This window comes from Ammospiza nelsoni, chromosome 1, assembly GCF_027579445.1.
Source record: "Ammospiza nelsoni isolate bAmmNel1 chromosome 1, bAmmNel1.pri, whole genome shotgun sequence".
NCBI classification, from domain to species: Eukaryota; Metazoa; Chordata; class Aves; order Passeriformes; family Passerellidae; genus Ammospiza; species Ammospiza nelsoni.
The window spans coordinates 4,545,916-4,573,479 of record NC_080633.1 but is presented as its reverse complement, the minus strand read 5'-3'; the positions used below and the strand labels follow the sequence as shown (position 1 = coordinate 4,573,479).

The 27,564-nt window shown below is 45.5% G+C and overlaps 1 protein-coding gene across 1 annotated transcript; it reads left to right on the top strand.

Moving 5' to 3' along the window:
• On the top strand, window positions 1–26,966 carry GARS1 (glycyl-tRNA synthetase 1). The gene is made up of 17 exons (XM_059472638.1): window positions 1–216; window positions 3,543–3,644; window positions 6,584–6,686; window positions 7,680–7,821; window positions 8,445–8,533; window positions 9,846–9,922; window positions 11,419–11,564; window positions 12,059–12,208; window positions 13,835–13,997; window positions 14,960–15,124; window positions 17,351–17,458; window positions 17,774–17,919; window positions 19,100–19,185; window positions 19,646–19,755; window positions 22,422–22,515; window positions 23,780–23,970; window positions 26,595–26,966. Exons 1-17 carry the CDS (start codon window positions 76–78, stop codon window positions 26,718–26,720), a joined length of 2,139 nt encoding a protein of 712 aa, XP_059328621.1. The 5' UTR covers window positions 1–75; the 3' UTR covers window positions 26,721–26,966.
• Window positions 26,967–27,564: the final 598 nt, after the last annotated feature.

Genomic DNA, 27,564 nt, shown 5'->3' with positions numbered 1-27,564 from the left:
GCCGCGATTTCATCATGCGGGGGGCGGGCGCTGCTCCGCCCGCTCCCCCTCCTTCTCCTCCTCCTCCTCCTCCCCATGCCGCTTCCCCGTAGCGTCCTGCCCGCCCTGCTGCGCCTCCTCGCCCGCCCGCTCCGCTCCGCCGCCGCCCCCCCCGCCATGGACGGCCCGCAGGCCGAGGCGCTGCTGGCGCCGCTCCGGAACGCGGTGCGGCAGCAGGTAACGCGGCCCGGCCCGCGCCCCGCCCGAGGGGCTCGGCGGTGTCTCCCGGGGGTCGGGCGGGCTGTGGGAGATGCCCCCGGCCCCTCCCGGGGGTTGCCCGCCCTGCGGAGGGGTCTTGGCGCATCCTCCCCGGGCGCTGCGGCGGCTCCGGCTCCGGCACTGCGCGGCCTGGAGGGGACCCCGGGGACACCCATGGGGACAGCTGTGGGGACACTCATGGGGACACCATAGGGACACCTATAGGGACACCTATAGGGACACCCAGGGGTGCTCGGCGGGTGCGGGATGGTCCCGCGGGCACAGGGAGGGTGCCGCGTGTGGGCTTCCCCTCATGGCTCTGTGCCCTCGCCGCGGTGCCGGGGCTGCCTGGCAGGGCTGGGTCTGTGCCTCAGCCTACCTGGGTGTCCCCTCCCGGGCTGGCTGTGCCCAGACTGGCCCTGGCTGTGCCCTGCCTTAGGCCCTGCTCGTGTCCCCCGTGTTAAGCAGCCCCCTCGTCCCTTCGGGGTCACGCCGTGATGTCCCCTTAGAGCTGAGTTTGTGCCGGGTCTCGGAGGTAAATGACGTTCATTTGGAGTCGCATGTTTGCCTGATGCAGTAAGGGATGGTAGTTCCTTTGCATGTTTTCCATTTCATCATCCTGATTAATCTAGGTGGGTGATGTGTCCTTTTAGCTGGGGCTGCATCGCGTTGTCTTCCCGTCTCCCTCCTTTTATCTTTATTATCCTTCTTACCTGAGAAGGATTTGGTTGTCTTTTAGTTTCCTAAATAAATATTGTCACTCTGGCTGTGTATTGTAATGGACCTTGTGGAGTTCCTTCTCCTCTCTTCACCACCTGCCAGACCTGTGTCTGTGTGTCCCCCATGTGTCTCCCTTAAGTGGCTGAATCCATATTATTCTCACACAGAGCTATGCGTGTGTCCCTTGTATTTGCAGATTTGTGCGTGTGTTTCCCCATTAAATGAGTGGATTTATGGCCCTCTAATTATGCCAGCACTTCAGTGAGTTTTTATTATGAATCACTGTACAGCATAATGCCTTGGCAAGAGAGCTGCTTGTAAATAAAGCAGTGATCTCTAGAACCAGCCAATTTATTTAGTTTAAAATCCTGGGTGCTGTCATTTGTCTGTGAATACCAGGGCACCCCTTCTTTTCAGGGGTTGAGACTGTGGTGTGGGGCACCAAGGGAAAAATAAACAATAGTCCAGCTGGGGCCACACATACTGTGCTGTACAACTGGCTGTAGTAATTCCCGGAGATGTTTGCACAGGAGGAGAGGGAGGGGATAACAAAGATCGGGGTGGTTGATGCCTCTGGATGCAGGAGTCTGTGTCTGGCAGCTCCAGGAGAAGTGGTTTAATTAAACCTAAGGGACTCAGCCTATGGAGAGGGAGCAGCCTATCTTCCTGCAGCAGTGCCTGATGCAATAAGCTGCCGTGATCCAGGGGTGGATCCCTCCCTGCTTTGCTGCTCTGTGGGACAAAGCTGCAGCAAAATTTGCCACATCGAGTGCTGCTGTGCACTCCTCCTGTTGGGCAGGGCTGGAGATCGGAGCTTTAATTAGATTGAGTCCTGTCAGCAGGGATAATTATTTGCTTCAGTTGTGTTTGCTTTTTATTTTTTTGTTTTTTTTTTTTTTTTTTCTCTTCTCCTTGCGTATGTCTGAGCACTCTTACTTAAAGGTCAAGACAAAGAGTTGCTGTGTGCTGCTTTTGGATGCTCAGCACTGAGCAGGGTGAGGGCTCTGTTGAGTCAGCAGGAGCTGCTTTGCTGCTGCCTTGATGTTTTTCCACTGCCGACCCCCCTGGCTCAACAAAGGCAATTTGGACTCACTACTTTAAAACAGAAAAACACCAAGATCAGATCCCTCCCTCTGCCACGTTACCCTGGAATGGCAGTTGCACTCCTCAGCCCCAGAGTGAAACTTTCACGTTTTTGTTTAAGTAGTTAACAGGAAGGAAACAGCAGATTTGTAGCTGATGGGGTTAATCCTGACAGGATTGTTATTTTTCCTTCTTCTCATTGTGTGTGTTTTAATGCAGTCCTTGGAGACATCCTTTTATTAATAAAATGCACTTTTGAACCCCTCAGTTTCTGGAGCACTTTTATCTTTTCTAATCTGATTACAGAATAGCAATCTGTTTATTCTCTTCTCTTTGCTTTCTCAGTTACCTGTAATGTTTTTGTCAGGAAAGTTCAGAATTTAGGGAAAAAATTGGTATTGTGGAAATGTTGTAATCTCTGTGGATTGTGTTTTTTTTCCTTTTTTTATTTTTTTTCTCAAGATATGCAAGGTGCAAGAAAAATGCTGAACTTGGAGTATCCCATTTTTAGAACATCCCACTTGGGGCAGCTTTGAAATTTCTGTCCTTTTTCCTGCAGCACCTTTGTCCTTCTCAGTAATTCAAGCTAGATCTTGGTTTTGGTGAAGAAGAGTGGACTCCAAGGAAGACTTTTAGTTCATTTATCTCCAGGAGCAAGCTGGCCTTGACAGCTGAGGATCATGTTCATAAAAGAGCCCTTTTGGGTGTGTAGGGATTGAGATTTCCCTGGGCTGAAAGGGAGAATCATCCCCACAGCGCAGAGACACCTCTGTGGAATTGTAACAAGGGGGTGGTGGTTTGACTCAGGTCAAGACCTCCTGTAAGCCCACTGCAGGGTTTTGCTGCTCTGAAGTATTTAGACTTTGGGGATTTTTTAAAAGGGTATTTTTATTTTGTTGTTGACTTTTTTGTATCTCAAAGTTACAGAGCAGGTTTAAAAAATAATAACAATTTTCACTCAAAATGCAATGTTTTCTTTGCTTAGACATTGGACTGCAAATATCTGTCTTCTGTGAGACTTTCTTCTGAATATTTGTGTCCTTACTGGCCAGTTTTGATCAGGTAGAACAGAGGAAAAGAAGTCTGAAATGGTCATAGGAAGAAAAAGGAGGGAGTGGAAGGAAGAGTAACCTCCTGGAAGGAGATGGAGAGCACAAAGCCTGGGTTCACCATCTGAGAATCCACTTAGGGCATCCTCAAAGACAGAAACAGGAATTTGTGATGTGCATAGAGCAATGTAGTCCCACATGGAGATTGAATAGCAGGTCTGTGATTTATCAGCTCTGTGGGGTGGTTGGATTTCCCTAATGAACTCTATTCTCCTAACTCTTAAAAGTGTTTAAAAGACTCTGCTAACTTAAAAGTGTGTTTCTCACTTGCAGCCTCCGGACACCTGTGTGCAGGCTGGACAGAAATCTCCTTTTGGATTGCCAGGGGAGCTGGAAGAAAGAGAGATCTCATCTGTGGCAAAGAATGAATCTGTAATGTTCTTTTTGCCCTAGGGAGAGCTGGTGAGGAAGCTGAAGGAAGAGAAAGCTCCCCAGGTGGACATAGACAGAGCTGTAGCAGAGCTCAAAGCTCGGAAGAGAGTTCTAGAAGCAAAGGTGAGTCTGGAAAATAAATTCTGAGCTCCACAGTTTTGTCTGAAAAGCCTTGAAATTTCTTAATTCTTTATTGCAGGTTTGGTCTAAACAGTTCAAATTCAGTCCTAGATTCAGTCCTAGACTGAATCACTTCTGAAATAGTTTTTACAGGTTTCCAGCTAGTGGCAATTTCATTCTTTACCTGTTACACTAATTTCTGTTAGCATTAAATCAGTGTGGAAACAAATACATACGAGTTCAGGTTGTAATCAAAGCTGAAATTGAGTGTATATTCGCTAATCTTTGTTTTCTATATAGATTTTTTGTGTGCAGAGTGAGAGCACATGCTGTTCACTGTGGTAATTTTCAGATTCTTTGTGCATTGAAATTCCCTGTCATTGAATATGTTTCTTTAGAAACCACCCATTTTGCTACAGTAACAAAGTTTCTGTAGATGTTTCAAATAACCTGCAGTTATTCTCAACCTTAGAGGTGAAATTGTATCCCCTTTTTTAAATACAGCCAAACTCTGAAGTCTTTGTGCAAATTAAAGGATGAAACTTGAAGTTTGTTGTTTTTAGATCCATAAAGAAGTAAAATAAGTTTCTTATCCTGTGAGCTTCCCCTTCCCAGACTGAAACAACAAAAAGAAACTCTTGAAGCTTAAAAACAGTCACTTGTGCAGATTCACCCATGTTCTTTCTAATTTCTATTTCATGTAAACATGATTGTAGTTGTGCCTGGGTCATACTCTTAAAAATAAATGAATTAATGAGTAAATGCAGCACTTTTTAGAGCTGCCTGACTGTGAGAGTGAGTTCACCTGAACTGAAACCCATTGACCCTGTTTGTCCTGCAGGGTCACGTGGGATGAACAGGTGCTGCTCTCTGCCAGCTCTGCCCCTGTGGCTGCCTGTTTACATCCACTGAACCCAAGAAAATGTCATTTTTACTGAGTGTTCAGCATAGGGACTGGGCTTTGGAACCATTGCATGACACCTGCATTGATAACTAGGTCATCCTGCAGGAAATACTACCTAGGTGTTCTCCCAGTTTGTGTACCAGCTCTCAGGAGCTCGGGGAGATGTCACCAGGCAGGTGAGGGGTCCTGGTGTCCCTGTGGATGTCACCAGGCAGATGAGGGGTCCCTGTCCATGTCAGCAGGCAGGTGAGGGGTCCCTGTGGATGTCACCAGGCAAGTGAGGTGTCCTGGTGTCCCTGTGGATGTCACCAGGCAGGTTTGGAGTCCTGGTGTCCCTGTGGATGTCACAGGCAGGTGGGAGGGTCCTGGTGTCCCTGTGGATGTCACCAGGCAGGTGGGAGGGTCCTGGAGTCCCTGTGGATGTCACCAGGCAGGTGGGAGAGTCCTGGTGTCCCTGTGGATGTCAGCAGGCAGGTGAGGGATCCTGGTGTCCCTGTGGATGTCACCAGGCAGGTGGGAGGGTCCTGGTGTCCCTGTGGATGTCACCAGGCAGGTTTGGAGTCCTGGTGTCCCTGTGGATGTCACCAGGCAGGTGAGGGGTCCACATGTCCCTGTGAATGTCAGCAGGCAGGTGAGGGGTCCCTGTGGATGTCAGCAGGCAGGTCTGGAGTCCCTGTGGATGTCACCAGGCAGGTAAGGGGTCCCTGTGGATGTCAGCAGGCAGGTGAGGGGTCCCTGTGGATGTCAGCAGGCAGGTGAGGGGTCCCTGTGGATGTCAGCAGGCAGGTTTGCAGTTCTGGTATCCCTGTGGATGTCAGCAGGCAGGTGAAGGGTTCTGGTGTCCCTGTGAATGTCAGAATCCAGGTTTGCAGTTCTGGTGTCCCTGTGAGCCCCAGCTCTGTGTTGCAGGGTGCCTGTAGGATGCAGTGGGGAGGTTTCTGAGCACTTACACAATTTGTGTGGGCTGTCAGTGCAGGGCTGACCTTGCACATGCAGCATCTGCCCTTGGGAGTGCAGCACTCCAGTACTGGGAGTGTCACTCCTGATGCTGTTCCCAGCAAGGATCACAGTCCCTTCCACCTTTGGGGGAGGTTTTCAAGCCCTGGGGTTCCTACTTGAAGATGCCAGAGCAGCTCTGAATTCGAAGCTTTGATCAGGGTGGAGCAGCTGAGTACACAGAGTACAGTGCTTTTAAAATTAGACCATTTATTTGTCATTATATATGATAGAAAGGGGAAAATACATGGACACACAATACTTTCTGTTACCCAAAGACTTTTCCAAGTGATAGTGTGAGACACTTAGGAGGATCTGAATTTATTGCACTTCTGGGTTTAACTGCCTTAATGATCAAAACAGCTGCCTTGAAAGAAAACTTTGAAGTCTGTTGACCTCCCTAATGGATTAGATTGCAAAAATCACAGGTTTTCAGATAAAGCAGTGAGTCTGCTCTTTAACACTGTCACAGTATTTTGTCAGAGCATTAAGGCACTCCCAAGTTTTCTGAGTGCTGAAAAAAATTTTACAAATAGATTTTTCATGCACAAATACCTACAATCATCCGTTTGGCAGAGCATGAGGATGATGGTGCTTGTAATCTTCATAGTCAGAATTCTTTCATGTGAGGAGCACTTTACTGAAAGGTTTATGTATGCCAAGAGTTGGATGTGTGCAGTCTGAGATGGTCACTTAAAGCTCTTTTCACAGTCAGGAGAGGGAAGAAGGTCAGAATTGGTTTGGAAATTGGCATTTTTTGAAATGATTGTGAAGAAAGCTGAGGATAACTCACTCAGGGAAAGTTAGGTCATGAGTGCACCTCAAGTGTCTGAAATGATGCTGCATTCAGACAAGGATGTTCATCATTGAGCACTTGAATCTCAGTGGGAAGATTCCTCTTTGGAAAATGAGGATGTTGACAGGATACCTTTTCTTCAGAGTGGTCTTTGCAGACTTTTGACTCACAGTGGTGAGTGAAGAGGATCTCTCCTCCTGCCAGAATCAGGAGCTATGAACTGGTTTTGTTTTGCCTGACTTACAGGAGCTGGCCTTACAGCCCAAAGATGACATCGTGGACAGAGTTAAGATGGAAGACACTCTCAAAAGGAGGTTTTTCTATGACCAAGCTTTTTCTATTTATGGAGGTATGGCTTTGAAGAAATGTGCATTTGAATCCCTTTAGGCTAATTTTCTGGTTTTTCTAGCTGGGTGAAATTCTGCACTCTAGCAATGCTATGTTAATGTGGCATACAAGATTTTTTTTTAAAGTTTGCTTTAAACTTTCCTGCTTGAGTCTGTAAATCTTTCAAAAATTCCTCCTTCCTGAAGTGTTTGGGTTAAGATAGGGCTCAAGTTTGTTTTGTGCTCTCTGAATAGAAATGAGTGGACTTTAGTATGCATGTCCTGAGGAACACATTGGTAGAAGATGGCTTCTTTGCTGAGGGTAGGGTGCTTGGGGCTTAAGGAGATCATCAACTTACTTATAATCATTCATCTCTACTTGAGCTTCTCTTGGCAAATTAATCACAGAATATTCTGAGCTGGAAGGGACCCACAAGGATCATGGAGTTCAACTTTTAAGTAAAAGGCCCAAAAGGAGACCAAAAATGCTCAAACCCACTGTGAGCTTTAGAACCTGTTCCCTCAGTGAACTTTGCCAATGAACTTTATGGCAGAATAAATGTGGCTGTAAACCTCTTCAGATGGCTGATATGAGCATCTCAGAAAGCAGCACAGTTCCTCTGTGGTTACTGCTCTTTCACCTTAGATACCAAATTAAACACTCTGAGTTGTTTTATTGGCTTTCTTTAAATCTTTGCAGCCACACTGTGTTATTTATTACTGAATCTTCTATATTCAGATTCCTCCTTCACACAGATTATTGCTCCCACAAAACTTTCCACAAAACAGAATCCATTGGTGGAAGGAATGTGGTTTTTAGAGTTGTTGATTGCAGGAGTTTATCAGTTTTAAATTCTGTCACTACCTGGTGCCTCAGTGCTCTGCAGCTGAACTGTGCTTCATGCTCATAAATGAAACCAGCTGATGGAAATGCTGAGAAGGGAAAAGACATCTCTTCCAAACAGTGCAGCTTTGTACAATCTCACACTTCTTTTTTTACCTGTTCCTCTTTGCAGGAGTCAGTGGTCTGTATGACTTTGGGCCTGTTGGGTGTGCTTTGAAGAACAACATCATCCAAGCATGGAGACATCACTTTATTCAGGAAGAGCAAATTCTGGAGATTGACTGCACCATGCTCACACCTGAGCCAGTTCTAAAGTAAATATGGGTCTTTTTTTAAAAATTTTTTCACCTGCAGCATGTAATTTCTGGTCTCAGGTGCTTTTTACAGTGTTGTGTAAAATCCACAGGGATCTTGAGTCTGGGTCACCCAGTTTCACACCATAATTAGGTTCCAGTGCACAGGTCAGTGTGATAAGCTGCTGTTGTAAATCAGGGAAAGCAGTGGCATTCACATTTGAGAGTTCAAAGCTACCTAGAAGACCCATTAGGTAAGAAATTGTCATTATTCCTTTTTCTAAAAGATTAGGATGACAAGGAAAGGGCAGAAGCTTCCATTCAGCTGAGATATAAAATACGGGGAATATCTCCACCTGAATTACTGGTTACTCCTCACTACTGCAGGTCTGTTGAGTTTTGATCATGATGCAGTTCCTGAAGGCATTAAAGTGTAATCTTTGTGACACATTTTAAGATTGAGATTATTGATACTTCCCACAGATCATATTTTCTGAGGGGTGATGCTGTTTAACCTGACTGTGTAATCTGAAGCAGTTTTTGAAGGATTTCACTTTGATAAAGGTCTGTCCACTGGGATCACACAGACCTGGGGCTGTCTGGTGGCAGCTGTCACATTCCTTGTTTTGTGTCATCTCTTCTAGGACTTCTGGCCACGTGGACAAGTTTGCTGACTTCATGGTGAAAGATGTGAAAAACGGGGAATGTTTTCGTGCTGATCATCTCTTGAAAGGTTTGGTTTTGTTCCAAGCTGGGTGGGCCTTGGGATTTCTTGCAGGGGTACAAGCACTGGAAATAGAATCTTTCTCAAGGAAAGCCTGCTGGTGTGGCCAGTCTTTGATACTTGTGATTGTAGTAATTAATCATACCATACCAAAAATCCCATAGGTTCTGTTTGTGTCTTAAATGGGGTTCAGGATCTCTGGTGAAAACACAGTTGTGTCCCTTTTTATAAAACCCAGTGTCATCAGGCTGTGAAAGATTACTGTGTTGTCTAAGCCAAAGATTCCCATATAACCAGATTTTTGTACTCCAGTGCATTTTGGCCTTAGTTTTCTTGAATTTAATTTGCTTTTTTAAGTACTGAAAAACAATTTATTGATGCTGTGAGGGGTCAGAGTGTGTTTTACCTGTGAGAGGTCAGTTACATGGCAGTGGTTTCATGTGTACCTTAGAAATAGACTTCAGGCATTTCTTTAATTTGCAAAGTCCTCACACTTCTTCCTGGTTATTAAAATTTGTTTGGAAAAACAAACCAAGAATGTCACAGAAATAAGAAGCCTGTTTGAAAACTTTTTCAGGTACAGCTCCACTGTGAATGGAAGGATTGTTCCACTCTGCCTAAATGAGTGGTGCTCTCTGGTTTTTGAGCCTTTTCCTTTAAATTCAAGTATGCAGAACAATCTATATTGGCATTAAAGTAGTTTTCATGATATTAAGAATTTCTTTTGGTAAAAAAAAACTTCAAAAGAAGCCCATCCAACCTCTGCCTCCTTTGCTGAGAAGCCTCACCAAACAAGTGCGTCCCTGTTGGGCAGCCCCTCCCTGTGAACAGCCACCTGCTGTTACTGCCAAACTGAGCTGTTACTGACTAAAAAGTCAAATTGCTTTTTTCAAACAAGAGTGGGAAGCCTTGGCATCACTGTGTGCCTTTGTGTGTCGGGGAGGATGTTGTGCTGTAACATGGAATGCAGTCCAGCCCCCCTGTACCTGCCTCTGAGAACAAAACCAGCCTTGCTGCTTGGGATCAAACTAGATTTAATTTCTAGTCTGTAAAATAGAAAGCAAGAAGAGGATTACAAGGGACTGATTTGTTTTAGAGAAATAATATTGGAAAGGAACTGGATAAGAATGTGTTGTTTTCCTTGTGGCTCTCCAGTACAGTGAACTGTAGGTCACCACTGCCCTGAGACATGACTGGAGTTACCCTGTCAGGACAAGTTGTGGACATCACTTAAATCATGCTGGGGGATCCTCCTGAGCTGTTTTATACTGGGGTCAGTGATGGAGCTGCAATCTAAACTCATGGCCAACTTTTCTTCCAGCTCACCTGCAGAAACTGATGTCTGACAAGAAGTGCACAGCAGAGAAAAAGGCAGAAATGGAAAATGTTCTAACACAGGTGGGTGCTGCACAGGGAGGAAATGGAAAATGTTCTAACACAGGTGGGTGCTGCACAGGGAGGAAATGGAAAATGTTCTAACACAGGTGGGTGCTGCACAGGGAGGAAATGGAAAATGTTCTAACACAGGTGGGTGCTGCACAGGGAGGAATTGGAAAATGTTCTAACACAGGTGGGTGCTGCACAGGGAGGAATTGGAAAATGTTCTAACACAGGTGGGTGCTGCACAGGGAGGTGGCTGCTTCAGGGACAGGGGTGTGTGACAGTCCAGAGGCAGTGGCCATTTCTGTTCCTGAGGATGCTCAGAAGTCTTTACCCCAGAGATCCTCTCAAATACAGTTGAATTGTTAATAAATACTTTGAGCTTGCTCATGAATCTCATCTCCCTCACTCTTTTGGAGAGTTTCTACTGTAAATGAATCTTTTGAGTATTGGGTTGGTAGGGCTGGAGCTGGTTTGCTCTGTTTCACTTCATACCCTGGCAAAAACCTTTTACATTTGTCAGACCCTTCTGTGGGATTGTCATACAAACGAACAGAGATGGATCACAAGTTTTGTCAGGGTTTCTTTGAGTCAGCTCAGCACTGATTTGCTTTGTTCTGAAATTGTCTCAGTGCTTTGAAGCACTGGAGATTTGTTCCTCTGTCTCTGGCACCCCACAAAGATTTTTCCTGTGTTTACCATGAGAATAGTTGGTGTTCAGTCTGACATTCCTGAACAACTGTACAAATATTTGCCTTTATTATTTTGTTTTCTTTTTTTTTAATGTTTGTTCTTGTGACTTCTAGGATAAATGCTTCCAAAGCCACGCATTGAATGAATGTTTCCTTCCAGAAACAGAAACTATTTGTCAGTGTTTTGCATCACTGAGCAGCTGTCATTAGGTTCTCCACACTACAACACTTTTACCATCCTTTAGGGAAATCTCTCTATTAATAATAGAGTATTTTTATATCCTGTGTTTGGATTTATTTTCCTGATATATGAAAGATCATGACAACTAGAAATGCAGAACAGCTCTGAAAGGGCATCTAATGCATAGCTTGAGTATTGTGTTTCAAGCAGCAGAAGAAAAAGGAGTGAATGCAGACAAAGCCCTGCAGAAATTTTAGCTTTCTTCTCTCTCACTGCTGTATTTTTTTGCTCCCAGCACAGATCTCCCCATGTTTTAGCTGAATCTGTTCAAAGGAGTCTGTTCTGGTGGGTGGTGGTGCAGTCCCAATGACTTTCCTTGTGCTTTACACCCACTCTGAAGCTCAGACCTCCTGTGGTATGACTAGTCCCAGACCTATTACTAAAATGGGTTTGCAAATGTGCAAAGTGTAGTCTTCTATCACTGGTTCAAAATTCAGCTTGCTTGAAAATTTAGGTTAGAAGGGAATATTTTGGGCAGGTGATTCAGAGCTGTAGATCATGCTCAGTAAAAGATAAAGAGGACATTCATTCCTGTTATCTTGTCTAGTAATTAAAATAATTCTCTTGTGTTTTGGTATTAGTTGGACAATTATGGCCAGCAAGAGCTTGCAGATCTCTTTGTGAACTACAATGTGAAGTCCCCTGTCACTGGGAATGACCTGTCCCCTCCTGTTTCTTTCAATCTGATGTTCAAGACCTCCATTGGGCCTGGAGGAAATATGCCTGGGTAGGTGCTAATTTCATTCTGCTCACACTCTCATTGCTTTAGAGATGATTTGGAATAAAAATGAAATCTCTGGAGTAGCCTTCCCCTGCCTCTCACTCCCAGCCTCCTGTAGCAGGTTAGCATTCCCTGGAGTCTTGGGGAAAGGCAGGAGAAACAAGGGGCTGTTGGAGAACCATGAAAATACTTAAAAGCACCCAAAATACTGATCCCAGCTGTGCCCTTGCTGGTTGGAGTAGTTTTCATAAAGCCAGTTAATGCTGGTCTCCAGTTGTCACTGACTTCATGCTGTGGAGAACCTACTTCAGGATATCTGTTTGAGGAAGGAGGTGAAGTTTTTTCCCCTTCAGTCTATTGCTTAATTGGTTTTTTTGTCTGGAATTAAAAGTCTGAAGAGAAAAACTTTCACTTGTGAGTTTTATAACAACTGTGGCTTTCTCCCTGCTTTCCCCACCCTTAAAACTTCCTGATTTTTCCTTTCCCCCATCTCTTTTCAGCTATCTGAGGCCAGAAACTGCACAGGGAATATTCCTCAACTTCAAACGTCTGCTGGAGTTTAACCAAGGCAAATTGCCTTTTGCTGCTGCCCAGATTGGAAATTCCTTCAGGAATGAAATCTCACCCCGCTCCGGCCTTATCAGAGTGAGGTACTGCCAACTTCCTCTTCCAGGGCAGGAGGGCACCTGGGAGCAGGGAGCATCTTCCTTGGTTTCCAGGGTTTGTGCAGCATTGTTTCACTTTAGTGCTTTCTCCCAGAGGAATCCTGGTTTTGTGCCTGGTGAGCCTCAGGCTCTACAGATAAATTCACAGTTTAGGTTTGAAGTATAGAATTCAAGATTGGCTTGTGAGAAGCAGAATCTCTGAAATGGTTGTTGTATTAGAGATAGACTCAGTTTCACGGACAGAATTTGGCTTCCATCATAGTCTAAAAGAATCATGTCCAAGGTAGCTGTGTACTCTACAGGGCTTTGCTTATTTGCAAAGTGCAATTTGTTTATGTGCAATTTGGAAATTGCACTATTGCTTATGTGCAATTTCCTTTGAAACTGAAATCTAAACGTGCTTGACCTTGCAGCAATATTTCCTTGTCTCAGTCCTGCAGATCCTGCAGCTCTACAGCTTGCTGCAAAGAGGAAGTTGGGAGATAACCTGACTCAGGACCAGGGTTGGTGTTGCAAGATCAGTCAAGCTGGAAAGCTCAGGGTTATTGGGAATTACTTCTGACAGCAGTTCTGTCTCTGGATAAAAGTGATTATTGCCTTTCACTAGGGATAATCTCTGTATTTAAACTGATCTATCCTAATTGGAAATCTCTTCAATATAATTTGGAACAAGGGCTCCCATGCACAGGCAGTGCATGTTGTAAACTTGGTAATTGATTATTTTGTGGTGCCATAAATGTCACTGAGAGGCCGTGACATCCTTAGCACAGAGGGAACTCAGGAATTTCCTCAGTCCTCCTGTTCTGTTTTGCTTATCTGGAAATGAGAACTTCTCTCATTGAAATCATCTTCAGTCAAATATAAATGATATGCTTGTGGCACATTTATTGGAGACTGTTATTATGCAATCACAGCAAATTACACCCTGATGGCTGTGATTTACAGTTAATGATTACCTAGAGCTTTTTTAAAGGTTGTTGATAACGAGCTAATTCAGTGGAAAGTGATTTCAAGCAAGAAAGCTCAGAATCAATCTCTGAGTAAAGATATATTAAAGACAAGTTCTTAAAACAGAATTCATGCCATTGCTGCATGCAGCAGTATCATTATCTTCAGGAAATTACCACCTCACCTGGTTATTTTTGGCACCTCTGACATGAGTTAAAGCTACTGATTTAATCAGCAGACCCTGTGAGGAACAACTGCTTCTAATATGGGCATCAAAGCAGTCTGGAAAAACTCTAGAGAACTTCTGGAAGTATTTCCAAAGGTGATGTTCTCTGCTCTGATTCACAGTGGGGTCAACCACAGCCTGGAGAGCTCTAGATGAATCTATAGAAAGTTTAGTCTAGAGAGCTTCTGGAAGTACTTCCAAAGGTGGTGTTCTCTGCTCTGATTCACAGTGGGGTCAACCACAGCCTGGAGAGCTCTAGATGAATCTGTAGAAAGTTTTGTTAGGATTTTGAAGGTGAAACTAAATCCAGTGATGAGACTGGTCCGTGTCCTGCATAGGATTTTAAATTACTGGCTTTCTGTGAGAGGCTGAAGCACAATGGTTTATTAGGGTCTAATGCATAAAATATTTAATGTGTGTGTGTTTGTTTTCACTAGGGAATTCACCATGGCAGAAATTGAGCACTTTGTGGACCCCAGTGAGAAGAACCACCCCAAGTTTCAGAACGTGGCAGATCTGAACATCCTCCTGTACTCGGCCAAGGCGCAGGTCAGCGGGCAGTCAGCGCACGTCATGCGCCTGGGAGACGCTGTCCAGCAGGTAACCCTCCCCCTGCAGGCTCATCCAGCTTGCTCCTTGCAGTATTGCTCTCAGGGATAAGTTACAAACTGGATTTTTAAAATTAGGGCTCTGACTGATGGGTCTGTCCAGTCCTGTGTTGGTCTGAACTCATGTAATACAGTTGGAATATTCTGAATTCAGGACATGGATCACTGGGCCTGCACAAAGTTTGTGTTGTGTTGGTGCCAGCTGGGGTTTGCTCCCTGATTTATGAGTAGTTTCTCTTCAGTGAATCAGTGAGACTGAGATCTAGGCCTGGCCCTAGAAGAGTGTAGGTGATGCTGGGATAGGGGTTGGAAGCTAAACTTCACACTTAGCTAGTGAAGAAGGGCAGTAAGCAATATTAATACAAGCAGTATCTAGAATCTCATATTCAGCTGCCGATCCCCATGAGTACATGGCTTGCATAATTAGGTGAATCACTACCTGATTAATCTAATTATGAATGAGTTGATTTACCAACCTCCTCCTCCTCATTTCCTCCCAAATGAAAAAATGACACCCAAATGAAAAAAAACCCAAAAGCCACCAAAACACAGCCTTTAAAAAACAAACAAAGCAAGAAGTCCCAAAAACAAGAGCCAAAAAAACCCAAAAAGAGCACCACCCCTCTGTTGTATTGCAGCTGTGAACTGCAGGGTGCAGCTGTTGTAATGCCAGTGACTGCACTCTGCATACAGTGGGGTATTTACAAGTAGGTGATGCTCAGAGCCAGTGGGTGATGAGTCCTGGAGTGACAGTAACTCACTGTTTGATCAGATGGAGATGCTGCCAGTGCCACCTGGTGAATTTGAAGAGATGGAACAGCTTCAGGAGAGACAGAACTTAACCACAAGTTCTATCTGTAACGTGTCAGGTTGCCTGCAGAAGTTCAACAAGTCATGACTTTGCTTCCTTAGGAATTCACATGGGTGTTTTCTTCCTGCTCTTTCCCCCTGCAGGGTGTGATCAATAACTCTGTCCTGGGTTACTTCATCGGCAGAATCTACCTCTTCCTCACCAAGGTCGGCGTGTCCCCGGAGAAGCTGCGCTTCCGCCAGCACATGGAGAATGAGATGGCTCATTATGCCTGTGACTGCTGGGATGCAGAGTCCAAAACCTCCTATGTGAGTGGGCAAAGTGCAAACAGCAACGGGAAGTCCTGTCAGATCTGGTTTATTTCTGACTTTTTTTTTAAGTTAGGGCTGTGGGTGTGATGCATCTCTCTGGCTTCATGTTGGTCTAAACACACATAATGCAGTTGAAATATTCTGAATCCAGGACCAAGGGGCAGCTCAGCTCCCTGCACAAAGTTTCTGAACTGTTCATGCTGCTTTGGTAGGTCCAGGCTCCTTTGCTGGAGCCTGAAGTAGCCTGGGGACACTTCACTGGTCAAATCTCATCTGGAGTTAAAGGGAACTGAGTCCTGGTGCTTTCCAAACACTGTAACCTCTCTAACAGCAGTGGGGAAGGATTTGTTTTGCTGGAGGTGTTATTCCAAGGCACATTGCTTACTGCTTGAATGCTTGCACTTCCTTTCCCTCTTCCATGCTGTGAGAAATGAGTTCACTCCTGCCAGTTCAGACAGCTGGTACTGGAAGGAAAATTCCTCAAATTCCTCAAGGATTTGTTATCATCTTCCTGCTGAGTCATTAAGAGCTTTTTCATTCAAGCCTTGTTGAGTGCCTTTTTCCCCCCCATGTATTGTTGGTTGGATTTAGACTCATCACTAGTGATGTTTCATTACAGCACATCAGAGGAATAGCAGCCAGTAAAATTCTGCCAAACTGAAGATTTTTTTAGGAAAAAACCAAACCTCCTGCAGCTCAGATGAGTGATTTGTCTTCATATAGAAAAGACCTGAAGGAATGGCTTCCTCTGAATGTCCACAGCTGTCCTCCACAAGTTCACAGCTTATCTTTCCAGCCAGCCCAAAACTGGACATGGTGTGAGCCACACCACGTAAATAAGATTATTCAACTTTGCAAACCTTGTCATGATGATCAGGACAATGCTCACAGAGCAGGGTGTCAAACAGCCCAACCCAGGAGTGAGCACAGCAATCCCAGGGGTATGAAAGGAGAACCTTGGGAGCTGGACCATGCTTTGGTTTGTTGCTTAAGTCTGATTAAAAATATTTGCAGCACTCAGTTGTAAGAAGGGAAGTGGTCTGAGTAGCTTAAAATCCATTCTATAAATTTACTGCACACAATGGTGTGGGTTAAGGGATTTAAAGATCCAACCCACCTCCCATGGGCAGGGACACCTTCCACTATCCCACGTTGCTCCAAGCCCCATCCAACCTTGCCTTGAACTTTCAGGGATTCAGGAGCAGCCACAGCTTCTCTGGACACCTGTGCCAGGGCCTCCCCACCCTCCCAGGGAAGAATTTCTTATTAATGTCTAATCTAAACCTGCCATCTTTCAATTTAGGGCCATTCCCCCTTGTGCTGTCACTCCATGTCCTGGTCCAAAGTCCCTGTCCAGTTCCTGGAGTCCCTTTAGGTACTGGAAGAGCCTTCTCTTCTGCAGGTTGAACAACCACATAAACTTGTATTCTATGTTTTCTGAGAAGTAGCTAATTGCTACTGCTTTTTTACACTAATAGCCAAATTTCTGCAAAAATCCTCCAAAACACCCTGAAACACCACAATTGTCAAGCACAGGGATTTTTCCTGTTGACACACCTTTTCTGATACCCTGCTATATCACTCAAGCTTGGAAAACCACACAACATCTGGCTGTCTGTACATCCCACACTGATGTGACAGTGAGTGGGAGGCACTTGCTGAGCCTTGTCTTAGATGGGATTGTCTGTTAGGAAATCCAGAGGGAGGTTGGATTTGCTGCTTCACCAATCCAGTGTGACCAGTGTTCTGAGATTCCTCCTTGCCATACATGCTGAAATACTGAATTAAGAGCTTCCCTTGCATGTGATCTTTGTTGTAGCAGCTCCTAAGCCAGGCTTTTGGCCATTCCAGTGTGGTTGATTCCCTGCTGTGTGTCCCATGGGGACATGATGCCCTGTGTGCCTGTGGCATGTGAGTGATAGGGCTGTGTGCTCTGGCCCCAGCCTGAGCTCTTGGCACAGGGCTGTGCTCTGCCAAGCCATGTGGAAAAGCTGGCCCTGAACACAGGCACTGGGCAGATGACTGATTGTTTCCTCTGGAAACAAATGGAATCACTCAAATGAGGGAGCAACTGGTGAGGGAGGGCTGCTTATTGTAACAGAGCTAATTATGTAGAAAAAACAGCCATGGGAGCAGGGAGGGCTTAAGGGTGAATAAACATATTTGATGGTTAAGTGGACAAAAGAGTGGAGTTGGTGAAAGCTTCCAGTTTTGTTTTTTCAGGGTTGGATTGAGATCGTTGGCTGTGCTGATCGTTCCTGCTATGACCTTTCCTGCCATGCCCGTGCCACCAAAGTTCCTCTCATAGCTGAGAAGCATCTCAAGGAACCTATATCCTTTCAGAATAAAGCAGCTTCTCCTCAAGGGGACAGGGATTGGGCAGGGAGATGGCTTGGAGATCTGCCCACCTCTATTTCAAGTTACATCTGTTTATTTAGCAGGGAAACATATAACTACAGGCCAGCATGACTTTGGGAAGTGACCTGGAAAGAATTGAGCATTTGTTACTCCTTTCCTCTCTTGGAGGGAAATTCCTTCATCCAGTAGTGGAGGAGATGCCTTTGTGTTGTGTAGCAATTAACTTAGACATAATGAAGGAACCAGGCCCTGCTTTCTGTCCTCACAAGCTCCTTAACAGCCTTGCACAGAACAGTCAACATTGTTCAGTTTGAGGCAAATAAGGGAGCCATTGGCAAAGCTTACAAGAAGGATGCCAAGGTGGTGATGGAATACCTTTCCATGTGTGATGAGTGCTACATCAACGAGATGGAGCAGCTGCTCAACGAGAAAGGGTGAGCTCTCTGTGTGGTGCCTTCCTCTGACACCCCAAAGGGCTGCTGCATTATTTGAGCCAGTTGAAACCAGTTTCCTTGTGAGAGCTGGCTGTGTTGGCTATCTGAGATGTTTGAATGCTCTCACCAGGCATTGCTGGTCACCCATAACATATTTCTGGGTATATGCACATAAATATTTGTTTGTCTGTGTGGGAATGAGCTGCTGGCTTTAGTAGGATCATCCTAGAAGAGAAAGAGTTCAGTAAAATGGGAATTGTTTACCAGCTTCCCCACTCTGGTTTGAGAGTGGACCAGGACTGATTTAAAACTTTAATAACATAATCCTGTGACTGATGGAACAAAATAGTTTAATGAGAAGTAAAACTTGCCTGAGTATCCTCAGTGTTTAGTGAGCTGCTTTAGGACCTGTTACAGCCTTTAATTTACTGTGGCAGGGATTTGTATGATTTGTATGATTTGGGATTTTCTTTGACCTGCCTTCCTAACAACTGAAAATATGAGAAATCTTTACAGTTGTCAGATTTGGCTGAAGCAGGCCAACAGCTGTCTGTTTTAGGGGAAAGCTAATGGTGCAATAACAAAAAAATAAACTTAATTTCCTGCTTGAAATGGTACAAGGTGTAGGATAAATGAAAACATTACAGAATGGTAATACTTTTATCTTTCTTTCTTTCTTCCCCTGAGCTAAAATTTATTTCTTTCACATCTCTATGAATGTGAGAGTGTAGGAAAAAACAGTAGCACTCAAAATGAGCAGAGAAATTATTGCAGAGAAGAAACGTAGTCCATCCAGAATCTCCCTGAAGTGGTTCAGTAGATGAGTTAGAAGCAATATCCCTGGTTTTATTGATAGTGCAGTGCCTGCTTTGTGTGCCTCCCTTTGTCTCTTTGGTGTGTAGGCTTCATCCTGAGAATTTCCCAATTGACTTTGCTTCAGGCTGTTAACCACAGCAAAGTTCACTGTGATTATGAAAATGATTGCTTTTAATGTACATGTAGTAATTTTATTATTAATGCAAATTTCTTTTAATGGGTATGCTACGTGTTTCTTTCATCTCTGGGGTTTTCCCTGGCTTCTATCATCCCACTCTCAGAGTCAACCAAGTGATGCAATTAAGGAAATAAAACTTGTTTGTTTATTGCTGTAGCTTTTAAATGACTTCTTTTTCCTTTGCAGGGAATTCACTGTTGAAACTGAAGGGAAAACTTTTCTATTAACAAAGGACATGGTTACTGTGAAGAGATTTCAGAAAACATTACATGGTAAATTTAATTCTTTCTTGTTTGGTCATCATCAGCATACACTTTGAGTATGAACTTTATTGGTAGCATTGTCCTGTTAATATTGTAACACAGCATAGGAAAAATGCCAAATGTAATTTCCTTGGAATTTAAGAGTGGGAAGGCTTTTGGAAAGTCAGTGACTGCATCTCCACAGAGATAAGTCCTGATACAGGAAAGGGGACTAGAAGGAAGCTTTTTCCAAAATGCATGGATTTAGTTCCTCAGAGAAGCCAGATAAAGGACCCTGAGTTGTTTTCTACAGCCTGAATATGTCCTGTACATGAGCTAAGTCCAAATCTCTATTTCAGGTATTTGAATTTAGAGCAGAAATGTTTAATCTTTTATTCCATGTACTGAGCAATAGGAGAGCGTCAGCAACCACATCTTTTTCTTGTCTAAACACATTTTTAATGGTGATGTGTGTTACTTTGTGTTTCAGTGGAAGAAATCATCCCAAATGTCATTGAGCCCTCGTTTGGCATTGGAAGGATCATGTACACAGTGTTCGAGCACACATTCCGCATCCGGGAAGGAGACGAGCAGAGAACGGTGAGTGCTGGGTGCGGGGGACTATTACAGCGCCCTGAGTGGGTCGCTGCTGGTGAGAGAGAGACGGTGAATCTTGTATCTTGATCAGAAGGCTGAATTTATTAATATATGATATAATACATTATAATTATACTAAATAGAATATAGAGAGAGGTTTGCAGAGCAGCTAGCTAAGCTAAGAAGAGATAGAAAAGAACCCACAACAAAGTTGTGGCCAAGGACTCAGTCCCCTGGCTTGAACTGATGATTGGCTCTTAATTATAAACATAGAAAATGAGCCAATCAAGGTGAATCCTATTGCATTCCACAGCAGCTGATAACAATTGTTTACCTTCTCTTCGGGGGCCTCTGGCTCCCGAAGACACAGAAATGTGAAAAGAAAAGATTTCTGTGGAGAAATGTCTGCGACAGGGGACGGGGCAGGTAGAAGTCCAATGGTGTCAGGAACCCACGCCTTAAAAAAGGAACCCACTAGGCCGTGGCAAAATATCCAAATATGGATAACATTGTAACCAGACCAGTGAGGAGATTTTTTGCTTTTATTTCCAGCACATCAGTCTCAAAATACAAAATGGAGACATGACAGCTCACTGATCCACACCAAAAATGTCTCCACCAACAGCGCTGGTACAGCAATACATAAAATCATCTCAGACTAGAATTCAGCCAGTCAGACACAGAAAACACATATTGACAAGCATTCTATCCAATCTTATAAAACATACGTAATCGTAGCTAAAACAAAGACTAGTTCATAAGAGACAAAGAACAGAGTTCTATTCATGCTAACCTTCTAAAGATATACATTAAATAACCTTGTTGCCATCCTAAAGCCAATTCCACAAAGACCTATTGTGGTTTGTCACGTCTACTGCTTGGGAAACTTTTCTGCTTGCATGGGAAACTTTTCTGCTGTATTTGCAATGCTAACAAAACTTCAGTCTGAGGCCTATACTTTTTTAACCATTTCCTAAAAACCCTCTAACCTTAAGGATTCCAACACTGGGCAGCTGCAGGCACCTGCCCTGCCTGACATCCAGGGAAAGGGCTGAAACAGCACTGCACAGTGCCCAGCAGAGAGGGGAGAGCCAGCTGGGGTGTGGCATTGCTGGATTTGCCAGTGTTGGTGTTGTGAAGGTCCTCAGGACAAGGTGAGAGATGAGAATTTGACTCCGAGTTCTCAGAAGGCTGATTTGTTATTCTGTGATATGATATGATGTTATATTATATACTAAAACTATACTAAACTATGGAGAAAGGATACAGACAGAAGGCTAGAAAAGAGTGATAATGAAAACCCATGACAGACTCAGAGTCTGACACAGCTGGCTGTGATTGGCCATTAATTAAAAACAACTCACCCAAATTTACCCAACAATCCTAGGTAAACAATTCTCCAAATCACATTCCAAAGCAGCAAAACATGGAGAAGCTGAGGCTTCTCATCTTGCCAGGAGAAGAAATCCTGGTGAAGGGATTTTTCATAAATATCATGGTTACACCAGAGTACTTTTCATTTTTACCTCAGAGTATTCTGCTCATGTGTGCCTGAGGCTCCTGCTGGATTCCTGGCAAGGGGGTGAGAAATTCCTCCTTCTGCATCCACACTTGACAGTGTTCCATTGCTCAAAGAAAGGCTTATCTTCAGTGTTTAATTTCCTTTCTTTCTGTTGCCTTTTCTGGAATCTTCTGTGCAGCAGGATGGACAATGGACTGTTTGCTCAGTCCCCTGTGAAATTCAGCCTTCTCTGGTTCTGGACACCCCTAAAACCTTGGCCTGAAGCTTTGTTGTAGCAGGGGCCTGAGGGAAGTGTGTGTTTCAAACAGAGCTTCCTCCAGCCAGTGCCCAGGTGTGGTGCTCTGTGCCATTGCTGGTGGTACACGAGAAGCTGGCTGGAAACTTTGTGCTGCCTCCTGCTTGTTTTCCTGGCTTCTGGACTGTGTTCATAAAAAAGAAACATTACATTAAAAAAGTGCTTTTTTGTGTCTCTGGGTGCCACAGGATGTGGAACATTTATGACTGGAGGAACAAGTTTCAGGAATTCAGTTAGGACACAGCTGATTTGGAATCCCAGACTGCTCCTGAAGTATAAAATATTGGATTTACCTTCCTTCTAGTACCCATTTACTTTCCATGTAGCCTGGACTCCTTTATATTATGGTACATCTCACGTGCATTGCTTCTGTCCCTTTTATGCCTTGCCAGGAAAGATTTTATTATTTTTCCCTCACTTCTGGCACATTTTTATTTTCTGAGGGTGTCTGAAGGGTTCTAAAAATCTTTTTGCTGCACATGCTCCATGTATGTGGAGTCTCAAACAGGAAGTTTGGTTTAGACTGTGGCTAAGACTAAATCTCCTGGAAAGACACCTCCACCCTTAATTTTTCTGTAATTCAGATGAGGTTACAGTTCTTTGGGAGGGCTCTAATAGACCTATTCTGGTGGGAGGTAACATTTAGCTGTCAGGAGATAAGGGGGAATGGAGGCTGGAGAAAACCAGTCCTGCTCCAGTGGTGAGAGATGTCACTGCTGGTGCCCTAGAGTAGGCCAGAGACTCCCCTGGAACACTCCCCCTGCCTCAGTCAGAGCTTATTCTCACCTCTAAGAATCTGATCTGACCACTAAACTGGTATTTACTGACTTGTGCTTTTCCTTTTCTCCACAGTACTTCAGCTTCCCAGCTGTTGTAGCACCGTTCAAGTGCTCCGTTCTTCCTCTGAGCCAGAATCAGGAATTCATGCCTTTTGTCAAGGAATTATGTAAGTGTGTTAAGCACTTTGGGGCTGATGGGGCTGTGCATTGGGAAGAGAGGGCTCTCAAAATAGCACTGGGATCATGTGGCTCTCCAGAGTGCACAGGAAGAGTTGTTGACCTGAACCAGCTGAGTGTCCACAAGCTTTGGGTATCCATCAAACTCTTCAGCTATGCTCAAAAAAACCACCACCATCTTTGTCTCTGTGTTGGTTTGGAGTGTAGAAGACATTGCTTTTTTTCCGTTTCAAAAATAAATCTTTCCCACTGCTTAAGAGAAGCTGGAGCAGTGGGGGGTTTTTGTTTTGTTGTTAAAGTTTGCTTTGTTTTTATTGGCCACCTCATTTATTGAGTCTGTCCCAGAGCTGCTGAGTCTGCAACCAATTCTGTCAAACTGCCCACTGATAATGGGCATCATGGGCAAATATAGGGGCCATAAAACTGAGCAGAGGAAGGGTAGGAACAGGGGTTGCATGTCAGACAGTGCCTTTTGCTGTCAGCACCAGTTCTGCTGGGACTTGGTCTCCCTGCTCTGGATGTGCCCTGCACACTGAGGCTGGGGGTTGGTGTTAAAGCAGAGTCATGGCACTGATGGCAAGGGGAAAAACTCGGTGACTTTGCTCTTGGAGTGAGAGTTGTAGTGCAATGTGGAGAGCTGGGAGAGAGCAGCGTGGGTTTGACCCTGTGGTCCTACAAAGAATGGAACACTGGATGTTCTGTCAGAGTGAAACTGGGGCTCTGAGATGCTGCTTGCACCTGGGACAGGCAGTGTCTCATGGGGTAATGCCTAGAGAGGCTGACCTGGAACAGAGGCTAGAGAGTGTTAAAGGAATAAAGTAGGGATTTATTAAAAAGCCTTCAAAGGATACACTTTGGGCAGTACAAGAGCCTGGCTGTGGCTCTACCCAGAATGGACTCAAGATGGATGCTGGGTTTTCACACTTTCATAAGTTTTGGTCCATTTCCATATTGGGGTTAATTGTCCAATTACAGCTCCAGGTTATGCAGTCCCACCCTCCCAGTTTGCTCTCCTCAATTTGCTGTTTTTACACTTTTTGTGCCTGAAGCTGCAACGGTGTCCTTGGTTCTGGGGCTGGAAAAGGAGTGTTTTGTGTGACTGAACTGTGAGGAGAACTTGCTAACACTCTATATGAAGTTCAGAGTCACACCCTAAGGCAGTACAGGAAAATACAAAAGCTAAAACTTGAGACATCAGGGGTACAGGGAGCCTGTTCTGGGGCTGTGTAACCATCCCTGCTCTGCTCCCTGCAGCCGAAGCACTGACCAGGACTGGGATCTCCCACAAGGTGGATGATGCAGCAGGGTCCATCGGCCGGCGCTACGCCCGCACGGACGAGATCGGCGTGGCCTTCGGCATCACCATCGACTTCGACACCGTGAACCGCACCCCGCACACGGCCACGCTGCGCGACCGCGACTCCATGCGCCAGATCCGCGCCGAGGTGAGCGGGGCACGGCTCACAGGGCTCACAGAGATCACAGAGATCACACACAGCTCACACAGAGCTCACACGGCTCACAGAGATCACACACAGCTCACACAGAGCTCACACGGCTCACAGAGATCACACACAGCTCACACAGAGCTCACAGAGATCACAGAGATCACAGAGATCACAGGGCTCACACAGATCACACACAGCTCACACAGAGCTCACACAACTCACACGGCTCACAGAGATCACAGGGCTCACACACAGCTCACACAGCTCACAGAGATCACAGAGATCACACAGAGCTCACACAGAGCTCACAGAGATCACAGAGATCACACACAGCTCACACAGAGCTCACACGGCTCACAGAGATCACACACAGCTCACACAGAGCTCACACAACTCACACGGCTCACAGAGATCACAGAGATCACACAGAGCTCACATGGCTCACAGAGATCACACAGAGATCACACAGAGCTCACACAGCTCACACAGCTCACAGAGATCACAGAGATCACAGGGCTCACACAGCTCACAAGGCTCACAGAGATCACACACAGCTCACAGAGATCACAGGGCTCACACAGCTCACAGGGCTCACAGAGATCACACACAGCTCACAGAGTTCACACTGCTCACAGAACTCGCACAGCTCACAGGGCTCACAGAGATCACAGGGCTCACACACAGCTCACAGAGCTCACACTGCTGACAGAGCTCACACAGCTCACAGAGCTCACACATCTCACAGAACTCAGAGGGCTCATAGAGCTCTCACAGCTCACTCAGCTCACAGCTCATACAGCTCACAGTACTCAGAGAGCTCACAGAGCTCACACTGCTCACAGAATTCATAGAACTCAGACAGCTCACACAACTCACAGAATAACTGGGTTCAAAGAGGCCTTCAAGATCATCAAGTCCAACCCAGCCCCAACAGCTCAACTAAACCCTGGCACCCAGTGCCACATCCAGGCTTTGTTAAACACACCCAGGGATGGGGACTCCACCACCTCTCTGGGCAGCCATTCCAGAACTTTATCACTCTTTCTGTAAAAAACTTTTCCCTGCTATCCAGCCTGTATTTCCCTTGGTGCAGCTCGAGGCTGTGTGCTCTGGCTGTGTCAGTGCTGCTGCAGACAGAGCCCAGCCCCAGCTGAGCACAGGCACCTTTCAGGAGCTGCACAGAGTGATGGGGGCAGCCCTGAGTCTCCTTTTCTCCAGGCTGAGCACCCCCAGCTCCCTCAGGGGTTCCTCACAGGGTTTGTGTTCCCAGCCCCTCTCCAGCCTCGCTGTCCCCTCTGGATGTGCTCAGTGTCCCCAGGTCCTTCCCAAGCTGAGGGGCCAGAGCTGGGCACAGCACTCGAGGTGTGACCCCAGCAGTGCTGAGTACAGCACACAGGGCTTGGGGGCTGGCATAGCCAAGGATGCTCCTTTTGGCCTTGGGGACAATATCCCCTGCTGATTCTGATCTGTCACTAATCCTTGTGGGAGCTGCCTCAGCTCTGTAACAATTAAGCTGTTGTAGAAATCCCCAGGACCAGATCTGGGTTAGACAGAAGGTGCTGGCCCAGCTGATAAAGTGAGCAGAAGTTTTTGTTGTTCTTGCATGCAGAGGTGTTGATCTTACCTGGAAGCCATGCCTTGTGCTGACTGCACTGCTCTTCAGAGTGGCTCTTTCCAAGAGCAGGCTGCTGAGTTAAAGCATTGACTTTAAAGCATTGACACAACTTTTGGGTTGTGTCTGGCTTTCAGAGGCTGATCTCCCTGTAATCCACAGGCACCAAGAAGCAGAACACGGGTTTGCCTTGCAGCTGCTGTTGCCTGTGCAGCACCACAGGAGCTGATGAACCACTGCCCCAAAGCTGTGCCCTAAGCACACTTGGCCAGTGTGGCTGCAGTGCAGACTGGAATAGCAAAATCCTCCCTGTGGTGGGCTCTGCCTCTGCTCAGAGCTGTGGATCTGCAGTCTTGAGAGGTTTTTAGGTTTTTCTTTTCTCCCTGATGTTCTTTTCTCCCTGGCCTTCACCCCAGGCACAGGAGGAGATGGTGCTCACCTGTGAGGCTGAGTTGTAGCTCCACAGAAGCACCTGCAGTGCCTGGGGCTGCTGAGCTGGCTGGGGTTTGGCTGGCAGTGCCAGTTCCTCAGGGCACCCTTCTGTCTCTCCTGGGCGACCTCTCACTGCCAACCAGCAGAGATGAGACTTTGCTGTCCTTCAATTTCTGTAAATTTTCAGTTTTCTGGCTGACCATTTGCACCATGACAGTGTGCTGTGAGGAGCAAAGAAAAGGCAACTTGCAGCTTCTTTGGTGCTGGTCTTACAGTGGATAGGGCCTAGCTGAATCCTGGCTTACAGCATCTTTTGGATGTGTGTAAAAAAAACTTTTGGGGTTTTTTTCCTTCCCAAACTGTAGCACAACATTACCTTGCCTTGGTTGACCATTTCCCTCCTGGATCACCCTAAGAACAGTTTGATCTAAGGTGTCTTAATTAATGTTTTTCTCCCCAAAAATGATCTTCCAGGAGATACTTTGTACCTGTTCTATTGCTGATGTAAAAATTGCCCAATATCCAGCTTGATTTTGGTGACTTTGTGTTTCTGATGTCTTTGTGGCTTTTCCTGCAGATCTCTGAACTTCCTGGCATCATCCGAGACCTGGCCAATGGTTATCTCACCTGGGCTGATGTTGAGGCAAAGTATCCACAATTTGAGGGACAAGAGACTGGCAAAAAGGACACAATAGAGGAATAAAGAAAAGGACCTGAAGAAAAATCCTGTCAAAATGTCCACTTTTTACTGTTCATGTTAATATGAAATAAACTTACCATGTATTATTCAGAGCTGCATTATTTGTGCACACAGGGACTATTTGGGTATATTTTTCTTTTCCTCAATTGCTGATCAGATTTAACTTTAAAAACTGAAATAATTGCAGCCTGAACTGAAGGTGTTACAAATAAAACCACCATTGTATATGCCTGCCTCTCTGTTCCTGCAGCCTTGTGCTTTCTTTAGAAAAAATGCCCCTTTTTTTCTCTTATTTTTTGCCCTCCTGCTCAGGGCTGTGGGTGTTACAGGTTCATGGACAGGATTTCATCTGGGTTTGGGTCACCCTGGGCTCTGGTGGAAGGTGGTCCCAGGTGCAAGGGCTGTGTTTGTGAAGGGATAATCCCATTTCCAGTCCTCTTTTCTCCACTGTGGTTCAAGCAGCCACCTCAAGAGATGGGTTCAGTGCTGTATTTTTGGCTGCAGGTGTTAAATACCTGTATTTGGGCAGAATTGGGAGCACTTGCACAGAGGAGAACAGAGCAGGGCTGGAAAATCCTGTTCCAGTTCTTGCTGCTGCTGGACACGGTTGGTTTCCTTGGCTGAGGGAGCGAGCAGCAAAGAGCTGGCAGGGTTGGTTTTTTCATTCAGTGTCTTCTGGCAGCAAGGGCTGAAACCAGAGACTGCCCTGAGCAGGTGGGAGAAGATCCAGGCACCCTTTCCCCTCCCTGGGCACTGGAGGAGCTCAAATCCCTGTGCTGTTAGTTTTGGGGAGCCTTAAACTCTCCTGACCTGGGCCAGGTAGGAGAGGCCTCACACCTTGTCTTGC